Below are 19,255 nucleotides of genomic sequence, written 5' to 3'. Positions count from 1 at the left end.
CGCGTGTGTGTCTCACACCGTGTGCACACACAGGTGCGCGCATGTTTGCGCGCTTGTCCATTTTTGTAGGATAGTTGTAGGATATTTGAATTAAAAATTGTCTTGGATTTTACTTTTGACTTTTCTTTTTTCATTTGTTGAAAAGTTTTATAAAATATGCGTTTATGCTACTTCTGAGAAAAAAAATGTTTTGCCTATAGGTTTAGGCGTATAGGCTACTCCTGCATGGAGATTTACATCATGGGCAAGTCACTCGTGTTGACGGTGGCTTTGAGAAGAGGAACAGGAGAGAGGGGATGATCAGGATTGAGAGGCCTATATTTGAGGGTTCTAAAGAGTGCCTGGCGCAGAACCGCCACATGGAGTAAGGGGGGGACAAGCAGCGTTGTTTTGGGGATTGAAGTTGGGAACACTCTCCAGTCTCCACGACTAATTGCGCGCCGGTGCCATTCATGAATATTCATTGTGGCGTGTTCAGACCCCGCCTAATTAGCCGAGAGATAGAGGGAGAAAACTTGCACCTTTTTACCACAAGAGAAGCCCCCCCCCCCTCCTCTCCGCATTCTCAAGGGGATGCCGGCAGAATAGCCTGTGAGTTCATTAGCCAAAAAGAGAAAAGGGAAAAAAGTTACCTGAAAAGCGCGGGACGATTATGGTCTTCAAAATGTTAGTATGGGCAAACAGGTTTTTTTTTTTTGCGGTTGCATATATTTAGTAGCCCATTACGCATGTCTATCAAAAAGAAACCGAAACGTAACGTGGAGAAAAAAAGAAATGCAATTATCTGATTGAGTGAGTTGGTGAATATTATTCCACTGACTCCCTGTAGTTTCCGAGGTTCCATCACATGAATTTTAAAATCCAAACATAGCTTGTGTGGCTGGTCGGATTGTTCCCTCTGGGATTGAGGGAGACGTGTGTTTAACATCAAAATATGGGGTCGGGGGCCACTTGGAAATTGGAATAACTTTCAGGAAGAGGTTGTTTATAGACTTTTTAAGCCACAGGTCTAAACTATTTCAGTATCAACGTTTGTTTTAAGAATAGGCCATAGAGTGCTGATATGGTCTGTCTTTGGAAAATAAAATGCAATGATTCAACTTTTATTTTACAAAAAAAATCCATGGGGACTAAATTAGTTTAAAATATTCTGTTCATGAGAGAGTGTGCACAAAATAATAATAAAACAAAATAAAAAAATAAGTTCCTTGCTTATTTACCTCATATAAATTAGCCTATATTCTGTTAAATTAACATCAATTTCACTGATGCCTTTTGCATGCTTTACCTTTACCATGATATTTTCAAGCATCTTATTGGAGGATATGACGATGCACTAAAACTTCATAATTCCCCCTTTTAAATCTGATATTTTGTCAGTTGTGTGTCTGTCAACGGGAACAGTTATATATTGTTCTGGCTGTGTGTGTGTGTGTGTGTGTGTGTGTGTGTGTGTGTGTGTGTGTGTGTGTGTGTGTGTGTGTGTGTGTGTGTGTGTGTGTGTGTGTGTGTGTGTGTGTGTGTGTGTGTGTGTGTGTGTGTGTGTGTGTGTGTGTGTGTGTGTGTGTGTGTGTGTGTGTGTGTGTGTTACAGTAGGCTAATGACATCCTGCCAGGCAGACAGAGAGAGAGGGGAACGTGGTTAATTGAAGGGCCGGCTGGGTCCTATTGGCTGAGGAGGTGCGTCCTGACAATATAACGGCTGCATATTAAGTATGCTGAAAGACGAACACGTGACTGAGTGAAAAAAGGAAAGGCTTTTGGTCCTGATAAATGAACCCCTAAATTAGTCTACATCACTCAACATGGCGCTGTTTGCAGACAAACTATAGGAAATTAAGTTTTGTCATGTGTAGCCATATTTAGTTTGTTCATGCTAAGGATTATTTATTTAAAGAATGCCACTGCATAGGCCTATAGCAAGTTCATCGATCATGTAAAACAGTCAAATTATTTCAACACAATCCAGAGACGAAACTCATATAGGGTAAATAATAAATACTGTCATTTATAGTGTGTTCAGGGGGATACAAAGACGAGACTTGTGGACATTGTTATTTTTGGTATAACGGTCACCCAACTTCCTCGACACTCACCAACGCGGTTCAAACTCAGGGTGCAATTTTCGTCTTTTTCCTTGTCTTTTTTATCCATCATATCGTGCTCGGTTCGGTGGTTCCCCCCCTCTCTTCCTGTACGGCCCTGTCATCCAGCACTAAAGTTGTGTGTGATCCCTTTCATGGAGCGCACCATGGTAACCTATGCGTCCTGGCAAAAATGCGCACAGGCCATATTCTTTACAAAGGGCCAAGCATCTGGATCTTTCTTTCCAGCAGCCCCTCTCCTCTCCTCTCCTCGCTGCTGCCCGGCATGGCGGAGCACAGAGCCCGGCTCTGTCTGTGTCAGTGTGAGCCACAAACCACTGCTTTTTATAGACTGACTGGGGGGAGACGAGAATGACTGAATGGGTAACGCATCTTCATTAAGTGCAGAGCTCCCTATAGCGAGTCACACAGCCACTGAGGGTCCCCCAGGAGTTTAAGGCACCGAAATATACTCTAGACTCCACCAGTAAATATTCTGGCTGCGACTTCCCATCATGAAGGACGTGCTTATAGTGGATCATCAACCCTTCTTACTTTTTTTTAAAATTAGCCTATTTGATGATGTGCTTATTTCCGTCCCATATATATATTTTATTTTTTATTTTTACCAATAATGAATGACTAGCACATAAAACAATTATAAAACAATTAACATTTTAATAAATAGGCCTATATCAATTGTTAATTGGAAGTGTCGCAGGCAATATTTTCCGCCAATTATTGTTCTATCTATTCGTTTAATCTCAAAATCCAGGCAATTTTTAATAATGCAAATGATTCTTATTTCTCGAGTATTATGACCAAAATGTCGTTGCATAATATGGCTATATTACATTAATACGTTGTTTCTTCAAATGAAAGTGAGTGTCGCCGGTATAGGCTATATGGGGTATTGCATAAAAACATAGCATACATGATATTTACCCCATATAGCCTTGCTTTCATTATAGCTCCCTATCAAATGACCCTAAAATGACACGCGTAAAACTGTGTCTCCACACTCATCCCAAATAAATATATAAAGGATGTGCTGGACAAAAACCACGCCTTTCAAGCGATGATGACGAGCAGCACCTGTGACCTCGACAACATTTCTTACACACACTCACTCCATCGTTCTCCAACGGTCGAGACAGACAGTAACAGCAACAACGGTCACATGCGCGCAAAGAAGACAACTTACCTTTTAGTCGTGTATGTCCCGATTCAAATGAATAGGACAGTTGAGTTGAGGCGCGTCCTGTCAATAGAAAAGAGAATAGTCGCGCATGGGAAAGATGATAACAAACAAACAGCGCGTCTGAGATAAAAAAGGCAAAACATTGCTTTCAGGTAAATGATGAAAATAGGGAAAAACCTTCCAAAACGCTGCTGTTTTAGAAGCTAGTGGAACATGTGCCTGATTGCAGAGTTTTTGGCGAATGGAACGGGAGAGATGTAAGATTTGTTTAAAGCCCCGCATTTCCATTTAAGAACGTGATTGTGTTTGCAAAGATCCCTTTCAATCTTCGCATCTCCCCCTCCTCTCCTACCCCTCAGCGTCTCCGCGGCTGCTTTGCAATTCATAGAATTGGTAATTTGCTATTGGGACAAAACGTGGAGGGAAAAATAATCAGATCAACCGGGAGAGAGGAGAGGTAGCAAGCGAGGAGGAAGGAGCCAGGAGGAAGAAACAGCTATGGATGGTTTTTTTCCCTCCAAGTTGCTGTTTAGTAAAAAATGCTTCGAGAGGAAAATGATATAAAAAATATAGACTATTTTATTTTCTTGAGTCAGTAAAAAAAAAAAAAAAATCCAAGGCTGAGAACATTCTACAAAATGCAAAACCAACTGAAGACAGCCTAGGCAGGAATGATACAATATCGCATGAAAATTAAATTAGATTGTCTATAGCTATATAGTCTAGTTTTATTTTCCTCATAAATGATGTGATTATAATCAGATATGCTCCTGAACCTTGATAACGGCCATATACTTATTAATGCTGTATTATTGCTCTATAGAATATGGTGTCAGCTATCTGTCAGCACTGTCAACTTACTATTATGCACGTGTGCGCCCATAAAGTGCGTGTGCGTGTGTGTGTGTGTGTGTGTGTGTGTGCGCGTGTGTGTGTGCGTGCAGAGAGAGAGAGAGAGAGAGAGAGCTTGGCCTATCATAACCAAGTGGGTGGGTGATGACGAGATCATATACAACATTGAAAATTACCGAGACAATACAAATAAATGACAAAACGCGGAGGCTTTGATATAGAGCGAATGCGTTCAAATTTGTCACACATTTACAACGGCATTCATAGACATATCATGACGCTTATTTACATGCCTAGTGTGGGCGGTTGCAATTCTGGATAGCATAGCGCTTTATAATCTATTTAAAATGAGTATAGCGCTATAGTCATCAGTGACCTATGATAAAGGTGGAGATGGGTGGGGGGGGGGGGGGGGGGGGTGAATTTTCGTCACCCTTTCAAAAAGATCTCCTTACTCCCCCACGTGGCTATTTGCAAAACAACCCGTCCAAACTCAGGGAGACCGAATCACGCCTCATGCAGCCCTATATTCACCCTCCTTGGAGAGAGTGGGAGGAAATATTTAAGGGCAGACGATTGCCAACAGGATCTGCGCACACAGAGGAGGGGGAGCAGAGAGGAAAACTGAAACATCGGGCACATGCAACGAGAACAGCCTCGCTATAAAACACAAATAGACATTTAATAAATAGAACGTATGTTTTTCTGTAACATATGTGAGACAGGCGGCGCGCTATATCCATCCTGTGCGTAAAATGCGCCGCACCGCGCTCTGACTGAAACCCTGCGCCTATTGAATATGTCTCCAGTGGGCTTGAATCGGTGAGGAGCCAATACAAGCGGAGGGGAGGCGTGTCTTCGCTCCTTCCCAAAGACCTCCCAGAGCAGGTTGTTGCGTTTTGGCTCTAAAGCCTGGAGACCTCCGAAGTACTCGTCAGTTTTCGAAGTCGGAGCCATGGCGACAACAGCTCAGTATATTCCGCGGAATAACTCCTTGCCGTCCAACCCGCTCATGCATCCGGATTCGGATAGGATGCACCAGGGGACGACCTACCGAGAGGTGCAGAAAATGATGCACCACGAGTACTTGCAGGGGCTGGCGGCGACCAACACGGGCCACCCGATGAGCCTGACGCACCACCAGTGGCTGCCCACCTCCAACACGGACTGGACCAGCGGCACCCACATCGGCCAGCAGGAGCACAAGCCCAGCGTGCAGGCGAGCAGGGAGGACCTGAGCAGCGGCTTCCACCACAGATCCCACCTGGTGCACCAGCAGACGCAGAGCAGCCACCACGGCTCATGGGCGCCGACCGCGACGCACCACCTCTCCCCGCTGTCGCCCGCCGTCTCCAACGGCCACCAGTCGCTGGTCTACTCGCAGCCCGGATACACGAACCTCAACGCGATGCTGAGTCCGCAGCCCGGCTCGCTGCACCACGGCATGCGGGACCCGTCGCTCCAGCACGACGACTCGGGCAGCCACGACAACCAGATGGAGTCGCCGCAGCAGGCGTTCAGCCACCACCAGGACCACTCGGACGAGGACGCGCCCAGCTCCGACGACCTGGAGCAGTTCGCCAAGCAGTTCAAGCAGCGGCGGATCAAACTGGGCTTTACGCAGGCGGACGTGGGCTTGGCCTTGGGCACCCTGTATGGAAACGTCTTTTCGCAGACCACTATCTGTCGGTTCGAGGCGCTGCAGCTCAGCTTCAAGAACATGTGCAAACTTAAGCCGCTGCTAAACAAGTGGCTGGAGGAGACCGACTCGAACACGGGCAGTCCGACCAATTTGGACAAGATCGCGGCGCAGGGCAGGAAACGAAAGAAGAGGACCTCGATCGAAGTAGGCGTGAAAGGGGCGCTGGAAAACCATTTCTTGAAATGTCCAAAGCCGTCCGCGCACGAAATCACCAGTTTAGCCGGCACTCTTCAGTTGGAGAAAGAGGTTGTCCGTGTTTGGTTTTGCAACAGGAGACAGAAAGAGAAACGAATGACACCGGTGGGGGTCCCTCATCCGAATATGGAGGACGTATATTCGCAAGCGGAGACGCCTCCTCTACACCACACACTACAGAGTCCTGTGCAGTGACTGTTTTCATGAACAATCCCGAGCATTTCCGAAGGGGAGGGAGAGAAAAGGGAGAGGGACTATGGAGTTTACAGTATTTAAGTTTGGCTTACCGTTTTCCTGACAGAAAAGAGACATATGGACAAGTTGGACAGAGAATGAGTTTTGTCGTTAGAATCCGGAGATTGCCATGTCCAACAAATACGATGGCAAGAAGGGAAATGATAAGAAGAAAAAAAGAGAAAAGATAACCTAAGCATTATTACTGAATTGATTCCGTGATGCGCATTTAAAATGAATCAAAGATCTTTATTTACCAAAATTATATTGAGGAGACATGTTGCATATACAGTCAATTTGATATTCCATGCTGTTCAAATGGGGGGACAATTAAATGTGGCAAGTGCAGGCCATCTCCTCCTGGTGTACCGCATGAACTGTTGGCGCTCACCAGTAAGAGGTGGTTCCCTGAAATAATGAATAACAATGGAGATGAATAGCCTATACATTGAATGGACATTTTGCTTTTCAGGCTTAAAACTGATTAACCAGATTTCTAAATATGAGTCTATACTTTCTTTGTTATATTAAGTGTGATGTTTTGGTTTGGAAATATACTTAAACGTTCAGTGTCTCTCTTACAGCAAAACAGTGTTTATGATTTCTTTCATTATTTGATGTAGCCTATAAACTCATCAGAACAGCCTCCTATACCTTTTCTGTTGACTCTGGAGTTGGTGGTTGGAAGGCACCTCGAAGACGAAAATACTCATAATTAACGTAAAAATACATTTCAAATAGTGTCGAATGAAACAGGACATATTGACAGCCTTAAAAATATTCAAAGCATTGCAGCTGACCACGTCGAAATTTGCAGACAGCAACAGACGCTAAAAGGGCAAATTATGGATAAACACGTTTATTATTAATATTATTATTATTGTTATTATTATTTTCTTTTGGAGGGGGTGTTTGTTTTAAAATGGTTGTTTTCTTTGCATGGAGCACTTAATCTTTCGTTGATATTATTATTATTATTGCAATTTTATATTTGTTCTTAAAAATTGTGTGTGGAGCTGATTTCAAATAGGCTTATACACAATAAATCCATGTTTACAGGTTCTGGGTATCACCACAGCGCTGTCAGCTTATACACTGCGTACTGCCTATAATAGCCTGTTCTATTCCAAACACGCGTTCAAAAGAGAGATTGGTCAAATGCGAAATGAAAAGTAATATCTCAGGTAACTTCAGTGCCCCATGACGGAATATCACGCTGTACTCTTTATTTTTTGACTGTGTTTTCATACGTTTTGATCTGTAAAGAAACAGCCACACCGTTTCCTTTGTCCCATATCCATTGTATTATATTAAAACGCTGTATTCGGAGAAAAGAAAATAATTCCTTGACGAGGAGCGATGAAGGGACTTGCTTTAGATATATTTATTTTTTCTGGATCTGAAAGGAAAATTGATAAAACTCGTGCGTTGTGTGTCATTTTCTCAATGTTGGGACAGTCCAAAAGCCTACAGCAGTTGCTATTCAATACAGATGAGGGGAAAAAAGATTTTTCAAGAAAAAAAAAGAAGAATAAAAAAAAAATTAGAGAAAATGTTGCCAGGATTATTTCCGATATGTAAATATGTCCAATATGTAAACTTGTATTTGTTCCGATCGAGATATTGTTTTGTTTTTGTTTCTTTCCGGGCAGTTTTGTACACTTACTAATTCCAAGAAGATATTTTAATATGATTTCATTTATGAATCTGACCATTTATATATATATTTATTTCTTAAATGTGTTTGGAGCTTTTTGTTTGGCTCTGTTACTGGTTACGTTGCAGTGGATTTCAATATGTTTTTGTTTTTTGTTTGTTTGTTTTTGTTTACTACATTGGTTGTATGTTGATTGCTAAATGTAGACTGCAAAGTCACATTTATATTTATGTTATAGTAATATTTTATTACTTACATAAAACATATATACAAGAAAAGGTCTTTTGTCTTCATTAAGATCCAAACCACTCGTCCCTTTGTTGCTGACCATTGTATCACCACCAGGCAAACCAGATAAACACGCTCATAAAGTTTGATATCTATATAGACTGAACACCCTGAGGTGGTGAGCACAACATGTGTGTTCAGGATAAAGCAGTGTTTCGTTATGTAATAGTTCGTTTAAAATCAGACGCTGTGTACTGTTACAGGGGGATAGACAACAGTATTTTACCTCAGGCATTCCGTATTAAGTTCACACAATCTCTGACGTTGTTCACATCTTTGTGTAAATCGCAGTATTAAATTGTGCAATATTAATACGAATTTATTGTCTTTTCATTGACTGAAGATTATTAGCCTATTCATTCTTATCATGAAAATGATATTATTATTATTATTAGCAAGCTATGGTTATCATTATCATCATCATTAATATTGGCAGAGTCAGTAATAGGCCACAAACTCTCTCTCTCTCTCTCTCCCTCTGCTCACTGTAACAGCCTATCCGTGGCTAAATCATAAAATCATAGTGAAAAAGCGTTTGTAAAAAAGACTTGACTAAACCGCACTTCGTCACTTGTCTTGTTTTAAGCATCCAAAAGGCAACGTGACAAATCTTTGATCTGAGACAGAAGAGCCTGGAGGGAAAAATCACACTCTTTTCCAGAGAGAGAGAGAGAGTAAGAGAGGGGGGGGGCAGATCAACTCAAACTGTGCTGGAGTTGAATAAGCGTAAAGATACATTTACATGTCATAGGCTATTTCAACATTTACGTTTTTAATACGTTTAATAACATTTAATAAGTTTCAGTTTTTCCTAAATCATCAGTGTATGCTAAATGCAGCAGAGGCCCTTCTGTCTTCCCATTATCACAGGCCACAGCGGCCAGTGCAGCAGGCCCTTTATAACACATAAGAACAGAACAGGAGACTGGCTATCGCTTTGGTTTCGGATGAATACTTTGCCAGAGCGGATTTGTTTTAATTGTTATTTTTATGTTATTTTTGTCGTCCATGCATGGTCTCGTTTATGAATTGCGAAAATCGCCATAAAAAGGCAACAGTGAGTGCACAGATTTCCAACAGCAGTAGACATAATATTCCGCCTTTATAAAAAAAGAAGAAAAAAAGTTGAGATTTGTTTTAGAAACTTTTCATAATTTCCAATGCTGTCGCTTTATTTGAGACAGGCTGTTTAAAAATAGTTAGCTGCATATATCAACAGCAGATTGGAAGATTTAACTAGATTGATTTTCAATAGCCTAATCATGTAAAATAAAACGAATACGATTCTCTTAGCTGTCACACACATCTCTCTAATTCAAAGTTGGTAACCGCGTCTCTAAAGAAAACACTTTTTCTACCGAGATGTCAGACTTTGGAAACGGACCACACAAACGTGGTTGTTCTTGATTTCGCGCACATCGACAAATTTCTCCACACTATGAAAAAGCCTATTCATAATATAAAGTTTCCTTCCTTATGCGTATTCTATTTTTCTGGGGTTCGCGTCGGTTGTAGGCTATTGTTCAAAAACGCGATTATAACACAATATGGACAGAGAAATAAGCCAGATACCACTACTTTTTTTCGTCCTCTTCTTTGCGCTGCTATAACGTGAATAAAAAAGTGTCTTTGCAGTGCAGGAGGAACTGGCCAAACTGGAAGATGAGTCAAAATTAGGCTTGGTCAGAGCAAGCATGTTTCCCTGTGAACAGCGAGCCACAAGCGCCCCCAGCCGGCACAACCAGGATGGTGCAGTATGGAAGCTCTACCCCAGTCAAAGATTTATGAAAAAATAAATTATTGGGGGGGGGGGGGTCATTTCAATTGTGTGTGTGTGTGTGTGTGTTGTGTGCGCGTGTGTGTGTGTGTGTGCTGTGTGCATGTGTGTGTAAAGCAGCGAAGTCACCCGACTTGCTCAATCAGCCTATACACATTTGCAGAAGTGTGTGATGGGGACCAAGGCCTTGCAACGGCACCATTTTTTCTCTCTCTCACACACACACACACACACACACACACACACACACACACACACACACACACGCACGCACACACACTAAAAGTACACATATAGTGTATAATATAATGGTGTGCATGATGTATATTGTAATATACATAATGTATAGAATTGTTGTGTACATTGTATATATTCTTATATGCATTGGTACAACACAAGTTAATATCAAAGCATTGGGTTATTGGGGTAATATTGGAATGTATTATTAGGAATAAGTATTGATAGGGATATGTGGGTGGATTTATGATATTGTGTGTGTATGGGTAAGTTTGTATACGTATGTGTATATATATACATATATATGTATGTATGTATGTGTATACATGAGCGTGTGTGGAGGAGCGTGGGAGTTGGTATATGCATATATATGGATGTATACATTTGTTTATGAATGATTTGGGGGCAGGACTCGATAAGCCTAGGCTTCTTCCGGGCCCTTTTCAAACAGTTCGCCTTTTCTTTATGTTGGACTTTACGTATTTTCCTTTTGCTGAAGTCTATTGGACTGTAATGTTTACTGGTTTTTTCATTTTGTTTATTGTTTTAACTGTTTGACATAAATCCTTTCAATCAATCAATCAATCAATCACATAAAATAAACATTCATCAACATTAAACATGTTAAACTCAGTGGTCATTTCAGAACCACATTGAAAGAGGCAGCTCGTCTGCTCTCAGGTGCTGCTTCAATACTTGACTGTCTGTCCATGGTTCTGATTGCTGCTCTATTACCTTTCTATTTCCCTATTATACACACACACACACACACACACACACACATACACACACACACACACACACACACACACACACACACACACACACACACACACACACACACACACACACACACACACAATAAATATACAGGCTATTTTATGCATTTCTTATTAAATGTCAGTGGCCTTGGCAGTTAAAGAGACCCACAAGCTTTTGCTGTGAAGCTTAGAACAGTTCAGGGTAAATAAGGGGGACTATTTTCTGCAGCATTGGCGCGCATCATGCGAGGTCATGAGGAATTGAGGCCATGCAGAATAGTTAAGCTATTAATGAATAAACCTCACTGCAGGAGTTGAGCGGTTGAGTTGCTGTTGTGTAGTTTAGATGGAGAAGGACAGCGGTTGACCAGACACCAGTCAGCTTTAGGAGACTTAAGCACATCCATCTCTTTACTGCGGTAGAGCCAAGTCAAGAGGCAACAGGTCCCATTCATCACTCAGGGATCAAACTTCCAGGTCTTTGGGTCGGATCCGGTACCCTTTGCCACGGGTCTCTGACATTGAAATGCCAGAGTGAGAGAGACCCATTAGGACCTGAGTGGACCTGCGGTCCCTTAAAAATATGGACCTGTCACAGCTGTCAATCACCCCTTTTTATATATCCTCAAATAATATAGAGACAGTCCGCATGTCTGGGAACGCCCACAAAATGTGAAACGGCTGGCGCGCGAGTGGGGTAAAACCGCCGATATATCTCAATGGGCTGACTCACCAAAAGACGGTGCTGCGGCTCTAAACTACAGGTTTGGGGGTTCTAGAGCAGAACACAAGACGTCTGCTCAGATGTGCGTTTACTGCGGTGGTTAAATCCCCGATCGTGTCTGCCTGGGCTGGGCTATCAACTAAATTCAAACTTTGCTGAATGGATAGAACGGGGGTTTTTACCCCACCCTGACCACGCCCCCAGCCAGGCTGAGCCAGCTAAACCAGCGTCTATGACGAGACGTGGCCTCAACCTATAGGCTAGTTAAAAACAAACTTAGAAAAATGAGCGCTTGAACATACATCAGCGTGATGAGACCTAAAATGACAGAAACCATCTTTGGGGGAAAATGTATGTGGCATGTAGTTTGATTTTTTTACTTTCACTCATGTCCCATCCACTAACATGGTGGAGGCGAGACTTACCCGAGAGGTCTTCGGGTATGCCCGAACCTCCGAGGGGTCTGACCTGGACCCAGACGGGTCTCACGTCCATTCAAAAGAAGGGACTAGGTTGGGTCCAGCCGGGTCTAACATTGATCGGTTCTGTCTGGTCCGGGTCTCAGTTTTCTAATGATAGACGGGTCCGGTTCAGTTCTGGGGTACTACCTTTTCGGGTCTTTTTGAGTTCTGCCACGACTTTTTGGACCCGTGAAGACCTCTACTTCCAAGCATCAGGGCAGACCACATATTATTCCTGATGGGACACAACTGTGATTCTTTCTTCTGTATCATACTGGGGAATAGAGAGCCGCAGGGATGATGTATTTTTGTAAGTCAGAACACGGAAGTCCCGGACTCCCTGGTTCTTCACTGTTTCTGTCTATGGGATTTTTGAATGGGTTTTTGCCGCAATGCTTCAAATAAGGTCTCTGGGCAACGCAAGTTTAATCAAACGCGAACCAGTGTTCAGCCGGATAATCTTCACACATGAGGACCACTTTCATGAGTTTTGAAGCGTAAATGCGAGCCCTAGAAGTAAAAAGCTCGTGCTAAGCTAATCCAGAACTACACACAGTGTCGCATAGGCTTCCCCGTCACGTCACCACTCAACCTGGACTGTTGTTGATGTGTGCACTGATTACCCCGGGCTGAACGGGCTGAACCAGGTGAGGGAAAGAGAATTTCTGTCTTCCTCCTTTGAAGTGATGACATCACGTTATTGACGTATAATATCCCCGTCGACTCAACATTGTAGTCTCATTTAGCCGTTTGCTAGCTAGCCGCCCTTTTAACGGCACGTAAAAGCTTCAAAACTCATAAAAGTAGTCCTCATGTGTGAAGAAGATGATATTACTAAACACCCGTTCGCGTTTGATTAAGCTTGCGTCGCCCAGAGACCTTATTAGAAGCATCGCGCCAAAAACCCATTCAAAAATCCTATAGGCGAAGAAGAACCAGGAGTGTTAGCATCGATGATTTCCGGACTCGTTCCTGCGGCTCTCTACAACCTCCAGTATGCTGGAAAATAAACCACGAGGGGGGAACTCAACGCGAGACGGACAAACTGTTTGACCCGTGAAATCCGGAGGTTCACCCCACCCATCCACCCTCTGCAGCAGTCTGCAGCTCTGCTTTCCTACCCTGAGTGGGCCCTTGGCACAGCACTGCATGGCGGAGAGGAGAGGCTGCAGCCTCCGTACCAACGCCTCCTTCATCAGGGAAGTCTCATCACACACACAGGAGATGTGGATTAGCGATGATTAGCAGGGATTACGCACGGTTAATGGTGGGAAAATACATTAGGAAACCATCGGCTCCGGGAGAGGGGGGGGGGGGATTCCCGCTCACGCTAGCGGATTTGCATTGATCCACAGCAAATGAATGGGGATTAGCAGCATCTAGCTATCTGCCAACAGATAAATAACATTAAGCGTATTATACGCTGTTATTATTAATGACATTACAAGCAGCTACTACAATGCCGGCAATTATGGAAATAATGGAAGCGGGTTGAATAATGTAGGCGGCTACTCCGGTTAGGATTCTCCTCCAGATCATCCTCCTGTGTCGAGGAGACGCGGCGCGTTGATGCCGGAGAACATGCCGCTGATAGGCTGAGAGAGAGAGAGAGAGAGAGAGTGAGGGAGGGAGGGAGAGAGAGAGAGAGAGAGAGTGAGGGAGAGAGAGTGAGGGAGAGAGAGAGAGAGAGAGTGAGGGAGGGAGGGAGAGAGAGAGAGAGAGAGAGGCACAGGGTTTTTCAGTTCCTCGGCTAGACAGAGGAGAAGCTCAGAGAGAGAGAGAGAGAGAGAGAATGTGGAAACATTTGGTGTATCATACATCAGTGGTTCTGATTTTTTTTCCACATGAAGGACCCCTAAACTGACAAAAATTAAACCACGGACCCCCATTTGATAGGATCTTGTCCCACTGTCCCCATATGATAATACGATTGATGCTTTTAGATGTTTTATTACAGGAAGTGTATAAAGCCCATGACCCAAAATAGTCATTGTGTTACTTATGAACAGTGTTGGGCAAGTTACTTTCAAAATGTAATATACTACATATTACTAGTTACTTTCATTTGAAAGTAATAAGTTACTTTACATTATTACTTTCTGTGTAGAGTAACTCGTTACTTATTACACTACTTTTGCATTACTTTTACCAAAACAACAGCAGCAGCAGAATGACATCGCCGCCCCGGAACCATCCCGAAAAATAATGTCAACCGCCTTGAAGTCAGTGTAAACAATCCAAAATTCTAAATGTTATTATTTTCCTTTGTTATTGTCATCTATAGTGGTTATTTGCATAAAAACACACAGTTTGATTAGGAAATGATTGTATCTTTTTTAAATATGTGCTTTGATTCTTTTTTTAATAACTCAATTTGTAACTTGAGTTACTTGACAAAGTAACTGGTATAATATTACTGAAATATCCTATAAGCAATAAGTTATATTACTGAGTTACTGCTAAAAGTAAAATATCACATGTAATATGTTACTTTTGTAATGAGTTACCCCCAACACTGCTTATGAATGGAATTATAGCGAAAATAAAGTACCCCCCTTTTGGCTGGGGGAACCCCCTCAAGGACGCCTGGGGGTCCCCCCGGACCCCCATTTGAGGACCACCGTGACATACACTACGCCAATAACTTAAAAATCGACTCTGAAATAAAGCTCATCTTCAAGCATAATAAGCTGATTGGTGTGGTTTGACCAGAGCGATATTGAAAGATGATTGACATTGATGTCATCGCAGAGAGAGAGAAGGGGGGGGGCATCCACAGTATATATCCCATGCATAGTCACACAACATGATACTGCGTAGGTGGAGAGGGTGGAGGAGGGAGAGAAGCGCTCATCACTCCATCATGGAAGCCATCTTCTTGACCTGACGGGTGAAAGAGCCTGTAGCTTCCTCCTCCAGCTGAGTTCTCGTCTCCTCTTCTTACCGTTTATGTAATAAATACTCTGCTCCCAGTGAGCGGCAGGGAGGGGGGGGGGGGAACTGGGGGGGGGGGGGGGGGAGAACGGAATAATGCATTTTTTTTCATCAAAAATTCCTTCTCTTCCCTCTACCTCAAGGTTTCCTCCTCTGAGCCATTTGAAAGATGGGCAACAATATGGCCACACAGTGAAGAACACCTCGTTACCATATGAAACGCTCTGGCAGTGAACTGGAGGAGAGAAGGGAGAGAGAGGAGGAGAGAGGAGGAGAGGAGAAGCCTTGTGTTATTTATGATACCGGGCCTTGTAGCTATATGGGTCCCCCCCTTCATGTCGACTCTCGAGGTATAGCCCCCCATATGCGAAGAGGGGGTATAAGTGTGGCTTCAAGAAAGTTCTCCCCTCCCCTCCTCTCCTCTCTCTGCATGGCTTTGCTCTTCACTTGGAGGTTCTGAAGGTAGAGAAGTGGCCCGTCTCTCCCTCTCTCTCCCCCCTGGTCCTTTATATACCTGCCTCAGGTGTGTTGCCGGTGCGACTAACAGTTCTGAGAGCGGAGAACCTCATATCTCAGGCGCTTTGCCTTCAGGCAAGCTTCTCCTAGATGTTACACACGATGAGAGGAAAGTCTGGGAGGCGTTCGATGGGCAGCAATCATGACTGATTTAATAAGCTGGCTTGTATAAAACAATGACTGTGTCACAACCTTAAGCAGATGCTACAAGTGGCGGGACCAGATAAATGCAATCAAATGCTGCCTTCCCTGTTCTCTCCATATAGTCTCTCATACTCCCCCCCTGCTCTCCCTCCCCACCTCCTCCCGTTCCCGAACCCCCCCCCCATCCCCCACTATTCTAAAGCATGGCATCCATTCTATTTTAAAGCATGGCACCCATTCTCTTTCTTTCCCCCTTCCCCTGCTCCTTTCCCCACCTCTCCTTCTCTGCTCTCTCCTCCCCCACGTTTCCCATTCTCTCCCCGCCTCCTCCCTCCCCCTGCTCTCTTCTCCCCCACATCCCCCCACTCTCCCTCCCCCTCCCCTGCTCTCTCCTCTTTCCCCCTTTCCCCTGCTCCTTCCCCACCTCCTATACTCCCCAACATTCCCCATTCTCTCCCCACCTCCTCCCTCTCCCTGCTCTCTCCTCCCCCACACCGCCCCCCTGCTCTCCCTCCCCCCTCCCCTCCCCTCTCCTGCTCTCTCCTCTTTCCCCCCCTCCCCTGCTCCTTCCCCACCTCCTATACTCCCCAACATTTCCCATTCCCTCCCCACCTCATCACTCTCTCCCTGCTCTCCCTCCCTTCTCCTGCTCTCTCCTCCGCTCTCTCCTATATTTCTATATTTTCTATATTTCTCTATCAATAGTTCAATGTGTTATCATTACTACTGTAATTTGCTACTGTTGTGTCAGCTAGAATTAGCTAGACATATTTTCTGTGAAGCCCTCTGGGACATGCTTGTGAATTAGGGCTATACAAATAAACTTGACTTGACTTGCCTTCTTTTGTTTGGTCGTCACGCAAAAAGGTTGCAAAATCAAAAGTCCAAGGAAAGCATTGATGGTGGAATACACAGACTAAACAAAGAGCAGTGATAACGCCCCCCCGGCCCCGCACGTTCAAGACCTGTACATCTGCACTCGCTCACTAACTGCCATACGGCAGGCCTTTGAGAGCGCTGCACAAGGTTGCAAAGTTAATTGTTGCATCTAAAAGGGCTATATCGGTCCCCATGTTAAAGGTTGTCGCCCTCACTTCACCTTCAAACCTGGCTTTTGTCAACTGTTAGTGAAGAAGGCGTTGAGATTCTTCCCCGTCTTTTAATAACGAGGTTTACCGCGCAGAGAAGAAGAGGAGGAGGAGAGAAGAAAGGACGTGATGGCCTCGCGGGTGAAGAGACGTGCACCGATAGGAACAATAGGAAGGTCATCTAGACGCCGGGGATGTTCAGGGCCTTACCTAAGCATCAAGGATCTTTGGAAAAAAACCCAAAAGAAAACACACTTACTCACGAGTTCTCAAATGTATAGCCAGAGAGAGAGAGAGAATCTCTTTGCCTAAGCATAGTTTTCTGAAGAAGAACACAGGAGCATCTAGTAAACGCCAAAGTATCCTCGCACAAATACACAACAACAACGATTTTAGAGGTCTCCTCGCCCCGGTACAAAAGTAACTGAGGAAGTTTCCAACCGCTGATCTACACACGCGGTGTGTGTGTGTGTGTGTGTGTGTGTGTGTGTGTGTGTGTGTGTGTCAGCTCTCTCATCTGAAACCCAGACAATCTTCTTTTGCCGTTGTCCTTTACACGTCACCGCGCCACCATCGAGTCACGCTGCACACACACTGCGATGGATCTCGTAGTGTGAACGCCTGCAAATTGGAACTGGACATTAAACAGATCATCGTTGATGATCCCGCTGACCCCCCCCCCCCTCCGCCCGACACGTCGTCTTCGCCGTGCGACGCCGAGCTCAAAGGACCGAAGATCGGGCGGGCGAATGAGTGCGTGTGTGGCACACGGCACACAGACAACAACAACAAAGATGAGGCTGACAGAAATACATCAATAAATAAATAAATAAATAAAGGGGGGGGGGTGAGGGAAGGGGGGTGAGGGGTGGTTGGTTGGAGAAGGGGGAGGAGGAGATGAAATGGAGACCTGCCGCTGCGCTCAAGGACGCCGCGTGCCACTCTGTAATTAGAAATGTACACAGACGATGTGGGTGCAGCGATATGATTAGGCAAAGCAGTCCCACAGTCTTAAGCCTTAATCAGCTCACTTCTGAGAGATACTCCAAGACTGATGGCGACATGTGTGTGTGTGTGTGTGTGTGTGTGTGTGTGTGTGCGCGTGTGTGTGTGCGTGTGCGTGTGCGCGCGTGTGTGTGTGTGTGTAGGAGGAGGGAGGGAGGGGGGACTGATGGAGGGAGTAGTAAACACTACTAGTAGGCACCAGTGTTGGGCAAGTTACTTTCAAAATGTAATATACTACATATTACTAGTTACTTTCATTTGAAAGTAATACGTTACTTTACAATATTACTGTCTGTGTAGAGAGTAACTCGTTACTTATTACACTACTTTTGCATTACTTTTACCAAAACAACAGCAGCAGCAGAATAACATCGCCGCCGCGGAACCATCCCGAAAAATAATTTCAACCGCCTTGAAGTCAGTGTAAACAATCCAAAATTCTAAAATGTTATCCTTTTCCTTTGTTATTGTCATCTATAGTGGTTGTTTGCATAAAAACACACAGTTTGATTAGGAAATGTTTGTATCTTTTTGAAATATGTGCTTTGATTTAATCAAATGTAACTAAATTTGTAACTTGAGTTACTTGACAAAGTAACTCGTATAATATAACTGAAATCCTATTGGTAATAAGTTATATTACTGAGTTACTGCTAAAAGTAATATATTACATGTAATATGTTACTTTTGTAATGAGTTACCCACAACACTGCTAGGCACCCCTCTCCTCATTTCAAACCCCTGGGGGGTGAGATACACTAGAGACACGGATTTACGGACTAAGTCAGAAAGTTAGACATGTATCCACCCTGCAGAGACTGTATGTACTTGATGTATTATGAGCCCCCCAGCCCCCCGTGGTGCTCAGCCAGTGTCAAAGACTGGCACTGATGAAAACACACAGAGGAACAGAGGGTGCACCAAACAGATTGGCATGAAGGATACGATTGGGAAGAGACAGATGAGAGAGAGAGAGAGAGAGAGAGAGAGAGAGAGAGGGGGGGGAGGGAGGGAGGAAGGCATAGTGAACACTATAGAGACACTGCGTAACGCGTCATCATTCAGAAGCCACGCCCAAGACGGGGGAAAACGGAAACCCCCCCTCCAATCCTGGCGTTCTCCTATGTCGCGTGCATGGTTGCGTGTTGCACAAAAAGATCGTATATACGGAAGATGAACACTCCAACTTACTTCCTTGACAGCTAGGTCCACATTTTTCTTCTCGCCAATTCTCAACGGCTTCCTTGTTTTGCTCGGGGGTACAAAAAAACTTGAACCGGCGATTTTTTTACATTTGTTGTCTGCGCAGCCCCACCACACAACAGCTTTTAGCTATGTTTAATTCAAGGAAAACGACGCTGGTGTGTGGAAATGAACGGAGCTTTTCCCCCCCGTG

The 19,255-nt window shown here is 44.1% G+C and overlaps 1 protein-coding gene across 1 annotated transcript; it reads left to right on the top strand.

Annotated features, from left to right (window-relative positions):
- Positions 1–5,073: 5,073 nt before the first annotated feature.
- Positions 5,074–6,228, top strand: pou3f1 (POU class 3 homeobox 1; the record flags this gene model as incomplete). Its single annotated transcript, XM_083662545.1, has 1 exon — positions 5,074–6,228. Exon 1 carries the CDS (start codon positions 5,092–5,094, stop codon positions 6,226–6,228), a length of 1,137 nt encoding a protein of 378 aa, XP_083518671.1. The 5' UTR covers positions 5,074–5,091.
- Between the last annotated feature and the right edge of the window lie 13,027 nt (positions 6,229–19,255).

This window comes from Poromitra crassiceps (genome assembly GCF_964638095.1).
Source record: "Poromitra crassiceps genome assembly, chromosome: 29".
NCBI classification, from domain to species: domain Eukaryota; kingdom Metazoa; phylum Chordata; class Actinopteri; order Beryciformes; family Melamphaidae; genus Poromitra; species Poromitra crassiceps.
This window is presented reverse-complemented; position numbering and strand designations above follow the sequence as displayed.